General features: G+C 33.1%; 1 protein-coding gene across 1 annotated transcript; it reads left to right on the plus strand.

The window, feature by feature from the left end:
• The first annotated feature begins 1,212 nt into the window (after positions 1–1,212).
• LOC142345899 (popeye domain-containing protein 2-like) lies at positions 1,213–5,948 on the plus strand. Its single transcript, XM_075398346.1, has 3 exons — positions 1,213–1,624; positions 2,385–2,862; positions 5,771–5,948. The coding sequence occupies exons 1-3, from the start codon at positions 1,588–1,590 to the stop codon at positions 5,946–5,948; spliced, it is 693 nt and encodes a 230-aa protein (XP_075254461.1). The 5' UTR covers positions 1,213–1,587.
• Positions 5,949–8,908: the final 2,960 nt, after the last annotated feature.

An 8,908-nucleotide genomic window follows, 5' to 3' on the forward strand; every position in this document is an offset into this window, starting at 1 on the left:
TACCCACGCAATGTGCATTCAAAAAACCGAAAGGTGCAGATAGCCGAAAATTATAAGTTTTACCTAAGTAATTTGATTGGCTGGTTTTACGAAAGTTTGTACTGAGTTCATTATAGGTAGTTCTGATTGGTCAATCAATATCAGCGCAGAAAATGCAGTTACGCTTGTTAGATTTTAAAGATGTTATAAAAAATGATTTTATTAGGTTATAAACTTGATATTAGTTCACTAAGCGGCCCGTATGACGACATGAAGCAATAAAATGCAACCGATTAAGGTAACTTTCGAACATTGGGTTCAAACATCTCGCCCCTGGCGAAAATTTTGCCCAAATTATGACATAATTACGATGATGGATGGGGTCGTACGCTCTATTACCAATAACCCAAGGGGGGGGGGGAGGTTCTGTAATGGGAAAGACCCTAGAAATTTGTCGCTCTGGAGTATAAGATAATGTGATAATTTCAGCTTTTTGATACTATAATTTTTTTCTGCTTTCTGGGCCTTCCGTTATCTGGCATGCCAATTTCTCCGCACGTGAAATTTAAAATAATGTAGGGAGCTAGCTATTCTGCAGCAGTTTTGAGCCTTCACATTTTTTTCCCGAGACTGTAGGCGAAATTCTATTGCGGTGCTGAAAATGCATGTACGAGTTTACATTTGGTAGATGAAGTACCATCAAGCCGAAATTTACCGAAAATTCACCAAGCAGAAATTTCTGACTGATTTTGAGCACAACAAAAAATACAAATAATTTATTGTCCCTCTGTTTCAGAATATTAACTTTAGAGTAAACCAGAAGATTAAAATACCAACAAGTGTTTATTACAAGTCATTTTGATTGTTTTTTTGGCATTTTTTATTTACAATTTCTTGCACTTCATAAACAATTCTCTAAAAATTCGTGAATTTTTTTGAGGCATAACTGAACTGTATGAATTATTCGAAATATTGAAAAATTCGAGTTAAATCTAGGAAAAGAACCGCCAAAGGAATTTGAAGGTTGTAAATAAATATAAGATTTTATTAAAAATTTATAGTTTTCTTAAAGAAAATTGAGCGTTTTTTGAAATCTTAAACTCAACGTGTGCTTTTAATTGACTTTTGAAGACAATCAAATTGAATTTATCTCGATGGTTAAACTTTAATGAAATGCAAATTGAACATTCGGTTAATTTGCTGGCGTCTGTATTTACGAAATGTCGCGCGCGTATGGAGTTAGTTTTTCCTTCTTTTCCATGGAAAAATTACTTTGACACAATTACTAGGCGCGAGCCTTTTCGTATTACTGTTTTATACTGTTTTTCATTATTTCAGTTCAACGCACACTCTACACCTTGTTTTGCATAGTTTGCTTATTATTTTTTGCAAAATTTCATTAATTCTTTATTCAACTGTTCGAAAAAAGAACATACTTGCACAAAAATTGAAATTTAACAAGATATGTGTGGATATGTTGTAACTAGTTTCGAGAAATAGAACAAGCGAAAAAATTCAATTGAAAACTGATTAATTCTTCACATCACAATTTTAAAAGCTCAAAAAAGGGTTATCAAATTTTATAATTTTTGTCGCTCTTCAACAAAAATGGCGGACAGCAACGCAGACACAAAGCTTCCCGGAGGTAACTTAATTACTATTCCATCTTTTTTGATGTCAAAATTCAAAACGTGAAAATCCTTATGTTCAATCCCCATATAGACCACATCAATGGGTTGGGGGGGGGGGGGGTAGGGTAGGGATTTTTGCAGTCAAAATTAGAGCTCAGAGGAGCAGCGTTTTTAATCAAATTAAATTTGATGCTTGAAAAAACGAGTGGTATATTATAATGATTAGGAAAAAACGTCCTGCCCAAATTGAATTGACCATAGCTTGTTTTTTTTAATCCCCAGAGCTTGAATTTTGTGTGTAGTAATTTGAAAGACGCAAAATGTATTGAAATACATTGTGGAGAAATTGAATAGAATTTTGTCCCCGCATCACTACTTTCTATTGTTCAATTGTTTGTTGATTAATCAATAGACGTATTCTGCAATTGTTCGATAATTGTCCGCATGTGTATAGAATATACCTGCGAGGTTTATTTATTTATTGATTATCATTTTTTTTCTCGCAATCATCGTCTATAAAAACATAACACTGTTTCCTCTTTTCTACCATATTTTGAAGGTAGAATTTCCGGAAATTTTATAAGCATTACTCTATACGACAAACAGTGAATAAATTCATCAAAAATGAAGCTTTGAAACCGTTTTTATTATCGCCCACAATTTGCTTCAAAATTTTTGCTTGGTTAATACTCATAAAACCAATCGCGATTCCAAAAATGTTGCTTAAATTTTTCCACAATTTTTACCATCAGGTAAAGCAACAATTCATTTCAGACATATCCGATAACTTCGACTCTTCATCTGTCGAAATGACGAAATGGGTTTGCCCGGGTCGATATTTCTACATCGGGTGCGCAATCGTGGGTTGCGGAATTATGTACTCGAAATCGTGGCCGTGTGAAAAACTGGTGCTCAACTTTTGTTCAGCTCTGGGCTACGCGTTTCTGTCATTTTGGGGTCACGAAATCCTGCAACAGTTCGACGTTGCGATGTGGTTTGGAGTCCTGACCATTGCAAACGTCGGAGTTTTGCTGTACCGGTTGCACGATGCGATTGATTCCCTCAAAGCGCCGAATCCTTCAACAATGCCACTTTATGAGATGTTGTTTGCTCCTATGAATGTGGACTTCAAGACGTTCAAAGACTTGGTTGCATGTAGCAGTGGGATCCAGACAATAGAAGCGAATGATCTTTTTGCAGCCGAGGGCCAGAGGAACGCAGGAGCTGAGTTGTCTGTGTTGCTAAGCGGAAAGTAAGCTATCTATATTCTTTTCTAATATAGCTCCTCGGTTTCTGGGGGTTCATTTTATTTGCTCCCAACATTTAGTAAATACGTTTGATAGTTTTTGAGGGGGTACAGAGGGGGGGGGGGTGGTGGTAAATACGTTTGATATTTTTTGGACGGGTAGAAGGGGGGTAAATACGTTTGATATTTTTTGACGGATAATTTTACTTATAAATATTCTTTTAATGTGCTGAAATTTTGACACACTTCTTCTTTAGTTTCAGTTTTTGCAAACACACCTCAAAAACTAAAGAACTTCAGCATTAAATCTTCCTGTTTCTACACCTTTTACACAATTCTTAGAATTTCGGTGCCATTCTGAAATATTTTTAATCGTTCCTTTCATAAATTTCTTATTGTGTTCAACTGCTCTTTTAAATTTTCATCTTTGTCTTTTTCTTTTCGCATACTCTCATACTATCATTTCCAAATCTTTAGAAACTCTAATATTTTTTTCTACACTCAAAGCTCCGTTTACAAAATTCCCACACTTTAAGCGCTTCACCAATTTCGCTTTTTGTTCCAGTGCTGAAATTATGCAGTTCAACAAAAATTTGATGAAGGGAGTTCCAAAAAATTTCGTGAAAGTTGAACTGATTATATTATTTTAACGTGCCATTTTTTTTATACTGCTAAACTTCTGTTTCCATACTGCAAATGAGATGAAAACGCTCAGATTTGGTTCTTCTCATTTTGGAAACTATGCTCGTACTAAGTGCAATTTGAGGCTGAACTTCTCGGGTAAATATACTCAATTTTGTCAGTTTTTACAACTCTAAAATTATTTTATCGCCACATCCCTAATATAGTGCTAATTCTGCAGAAACGAAAGAGACTAGAATTTAACTGGTGATTAGTTTCAAATATTTTCCTTCTCAATTCTAATTGTGGATTAAGAGACAATGATTAGTTCTGCAATTACACGTGTCTTTGTACACAAGAACGATTAAATCTTTTATTTGGGTCTTAATTAATTACAAAAAAGCTCAGGCAGTAAAGTTTTCAAGCTAATTAAATGCTCAAAATTGTGGAAATGGTTTACGTTTATACCTGAATTTAATTGACAAATTGCATTCTTATGGCAAAACTTTCCTTTTCGTATACTGGCTACGTAATGGTAACAGTTTGAAATTTTCGAAACTTCCGAATGAACTATAGAAGAAATTTGCTGAATGTGTTGATTTCTTAGATTCTGGAGTTCATGCAATAGTTGTTTTGAAACAGAGTGCTCAAATCTTATCCCAATAGTAAGAAACTATTTTTAAAATAAACTGAAAGTGCTGATTTGTTCAAGGTAAATAGTTTTTTGTAAGAAATGTTCTGAATTTTTGTATGAATGACCGACAAGTGCTGAAATTATTTTCCTACAGCGCTTTCCTAACATGGAAAAAATCCTTTTTCATATTCAACAATTTTATGAAAAAATTTTAGGTACTTACATTTTTTATTGAATTTATCCGCTTTTATCCACTGACCCCTCGGCCCGGGAACTACCGGTACTGAAAAAGTTATTCAGACTTAAAACAGTGAATACGAAATATTAACCTTTAGAAAAATTTGGAACTAATTGTTTCATTACGACGCAGAGGTATACCCCAAAACTTCCGCCTTAGTACAATTGGCTCGAAAACTAGATACATATAATGAACGAAAATAGGAGACATCCTTTGTATCTTACTTTTCGCAAAAGGATTCCACCAATTTTGAGAAATAAAAGAACATTCCGAACGAAAGTAGGTAACAAGTCTTGTAGAACGTTTCCGCTCAATTTAGGTATCTATTATTCGGGCGCATTTTGAGCATGCAATAAGCACTTTTAAAAAGATTTAATTGAAGATTTCAAAGCTTTAAATTGCTTTAAATACATGCAACCACAAAAACAGATTTTTTCCGAAAAATTCGTTGCACATCAAAGGCTTTGTATATCAATGTGGGACTGGCCGATTTAAATAAGTAGTAATAAGTAGTACTAATAGTTAGTAATAAGTAGTAACAAAGTACTATAAGTAGTAATGAAGTAGTAATAAAGTACTACTAGTAGTAATAAGTAAGGATTAATTAAATAAGTAGTAATTAATTTAGGCTTATTTGCGGATTATATGCAAGATCGAGCTACAATGCCTGCGAAAAATTGATACAAAAATGGAGCAGATGCGTGATACAAGCCGTGCGAAAAATAGGTTATATAGTTTGTACTTGTATTTCGCGGCTAGGATTAGGATACTTTTGCGAACACGGGTGGCTAATTTCTCTTCCATTTTGCCGGTTTCTGCTAAAGTGGCTATTTTCCGCAATATTGTTCCATTTTCAATGTATTAACATAGTAAAAGCGAACACGAGATACACGCATCGGGCATATCTGCCCGTGACGATTTGGGTATACCTCTGCATCGTAATGTTCCTATTTCCACCAGTTTTCGACGTGTCATAGTATGCTCACGTTGAACTCATATAAAGTCCTGAAAGTTTTTGATAATAAATTTAAAAAGACACACTGAAAAAAATATATTTAAAAATAGTGTTACACTTTTTTGGGTCTTCCGAAACCCGAAATATCAGAGAAGAAAGACGTTTCTGGAATAAAGATGAAGACAGATCTTAAAGTTTAAGCAAGTCAAATGATCCTGTTAAAGTTTAAGCCCCAAGTTATATAGTTATCTAAATCCTGCGCTGCGCAGCCCCCACCCCCCCCCCCCCTCCTCACAATCTTTGCTGGGATAAAAACGAGACGTATGATGTGACGTGGGTTCACAAAAAAAGATGATCACACATGGCAGGTGTTTTTCGGGTTGGGGGTTCAATAGAGGAGATACAATTTTGTTTTAATAGCTTATCATTTTGCCCTGGCTATTGTTTACTGTTGTTGTTTGCTTAGACTGGTAGCTACTCAGAATGAACACACCCTCCATAACATTTTCCCTGGACAGTTCATGGACTCACCCGAGTGGGAGGCATACGACCCAGACATCAAACGCACATTCAGGGTATGTCACCCTAAATTTCTAATATCATATCGATTCAGAGCTGGTACCCTTATACAACAGGGCATTTGAGCGGTCATGTCATTTTGATCTCTGTTCTTGATTCAATGCATGGCACAAACTGATTTATTTGCTCAAATATCCCTAATTGAGGGATAGAGTTTTAAAAAAGACTTTGGTAGACCAATATTGGGCATGAAAAGACCGTAGTCGACCGACATTGTTTTCCTAAAAGACCGACATTGTGGTCAACCGATATCGGCTATGAAAAACTATTGTGTAGACTTTGTGTCGACTTTGTGTCGTTATTGGCCATGGGCCGTCCAATATTTGTCAGAGTCGACTATGAGTTTCCTATTATTGGTCTAGATCGTCAAAGTATCGCAGAAAAACGGCGGGTTCCAAAAGCATCGAACAAATTAAAATAGAAAGAGACTGGACCGTCTGAACAGGTAATATTGTTTTTAACTGGTCTCGATGATCTGTTCAAGAAAACAATGATTAAATTGGATTCTGGATTTACAAATGTAATTCGACTCTAGGAAAGCAAAATAATTAGTCTAAATTGTAAAAATGCGACCTTTCTGTTTTTCATACTGAATATGTAAAAAGAATATTTCACTTTTCAAAATGCAGTTCTTTCTGGCCAGAAGAAAACAAGCGTGCTGAACTTGACATGGAGGTTCCCATACTTATGTAGAAACCAAAACCGCCTAATATTAATAATAATAATAATAATAATAATAATAATAATAATAAAAATAATAATAATAATAATAATAATAATAATAATAATAATAATAATAATAATAATAATAATAAAAATAATAATAATAATAATAATAATAATAATAATAATAATGATAATAAAAATAATAATAATAATAATAATAATAATAATAATAATAATAATAATAATAAAAATAATAATAATAATAATAATAATAATAATAATAATAATAACAATAATAATAATAATAATAATAATAATAATAATAATAATAATAATAATAATAATAATAACAATAATAATAATATTAATAATAATAATAATAATAATAAAAATAATAATAATAATAGTAATAATAATAATAATATTAATAATAATAATAATAATACTAATAATAATAATAAAAATAATAATAATAATTATAATAATAATAATATTAATATTAATAATAATAATAATAACAATAATAATAATAATAATAATAATAATAATAATAATAATAATAATAATAATAATAATGATAATAGTAATAATAATAATATTAATAACAATAATAATAATAATAATAATAATAATAATAATAATAATAATAATAATAATAATAATAATAATAACAATAAAAATAGTAATAATAATAATAATAATAATAATAATAATAATAATAATAATAATAATAATAATAATAATAATAGTAACAATAATAATAATAATAATAATAATAATAATAATAATAATAATATTAATAATAATAATAATAATAATAATAATAATAATAATAATAATATTAATAATAATAATAATAATAATAATAATAATAATAATAATAATAATAATAATAATAATAATAATAATAATAATAAAAATAATAATAATAATAATAATTGTTGTACGTGTATCTTGATCGCTAGATGAGACGCTTCAATAAAGGTGCTAGCTTTATGTAAAAGAGATTCAGTGACAAACCGTTTATTACTCTTCTTAAGGCAGACTGCGATTAGGCAGTTCACTGCCAGTGTGTTGTCCAAGCTCAAGGTTGCTAGGACCTGTCACTGATGTACTCAATCGTGGTACGATTGAATGGTGTATGAACAAAAGGTTATATATATGTACTGCGATTGACTGAGTATTAATTCACTGCGCTAATGGTGTTACTAGTGGTGGATGGATACCACAGGGTACCACATTTCCCCCTCTAGAAAAATTTTAGTTTTTAACCAAATTTAACATAAATGGAGCGACATGACGCTTAGAAAAGTTTGGTACTATATATGAAGCAACGATTGATAAATGGACGAAAGGTGATTACTTTAACATGATGGATGAGTAATATAGATGAACACAGGTACTATAATATAGCGAGATTGTAAGTAAGTTACGATAAATGATAGCAATGATGAAGTAATATACTGAGTTTTGAACTTTACGCTTACTATGCGTTGAGTTTTTGAAAGTTTATAGTGAACTTGACTAAAGTTCATGAGGCTGGAGTGGGCATTCGGGCAGGTCTTGATCGTAGATTGCCAGTACATCACCGTGTGATGCGTCCTCTTCTTGGGCTTGTGGTGGGTCCTCGATGTTTTCGGCCATTTGGTTTTGGTAGGGGGTGATCGTCGGGATTACGCTGTGTGGCGGTGATACTGTTGTTCCCGTGTTGGGTTGTCTTGGAGGCGAGTATGAGGCAATGCTTGTGCCGGCGCGTCGTTTCTTGGGTTGTCCCAAGTCCGGTGATTCGTCCGATGAAGACAACTCTGTCAGTTCGCCGTATCGTTTGGGCTTTTTCTTGTCCCGTACACTACGTATAGTGGATGCTTTCGTTGAATCAATTGGATAGGTGCTTCCGTGATGTTTGGTGGCGGCTTTACTTTCGGGGTTAGAGTCGGTGTCGAGGGGCTCGTTGTCCTGTTCTTCATCAGATGCTTGAGAGGACTCTGTTGAGAGCTTTCTCTTTTTCGGGGACCCTTTCTTGGGTGACGGTTGATAGCATTTTTTGTGAGGGATTTTGATTCTGTTGACTTTGGAGAGATTGGCTTTTGCCTTTTTGTCTACGTTTGACGTTGTGGTTTCTCTTTTTCGTATGGCTCGTTGGCCGATTAATTTGCTTTTGATGTCTTGTGCATGTGACTCTATACTACTGATGAACTTTGCGTGGTGGTTGCGCACGGTCTTTCTGGCGGCAAAAATGATCAGGGGAATGTGGCGTTGCTCCGGTGTGCCAAATTTTGCTATGTCGGATTTGTTTAATACCGTATCTTGTTGGCCGGGGACTTTAATGGTCACGGTGCTGTCTGTTGTTTTTACTAAC

This window comes from Convolutriloba macropyga, chromosome 9 (genome assembly GCF_964194025.1).
Source record: "Convolutriloba macropyga chromosome 9, txConMacr16.3, whole genome shotgun sequence".
Lineage (NCBI taxonomy): Eukaryota > Metazoa > Xenacoelomorpha > Acoela > Convolutidae > Convolutriloba > Convolutriloba macropyga.

What these genes read in the sequence shown, in the direction of transcription:
- LOC142345899 (XM_075398346.1), top strand. Translation starts at nt 1,588, where the DNA reads ATGGCGGACAGCAACGCAGACACAAAGCTTCCCGGAG. An exon ending in AGACACAAAGCTTCCCGGAG is followed by an intron (nt 1,625 to 2,384) that starts GTAACTTAATTA and finishes AATTCATTTCAG; the next exon opens with ACATATCCGATAACTTCGAC. An exon ending in TCTGTGTTGCTAAGCGGAAA is followed by an intron (nt 2,863 to 5,770) that starts GTAAGCTATCTA and finishes TTGTTTGCTTAG; the next exon opens with ACTGGTAGCTACTCAGAATG.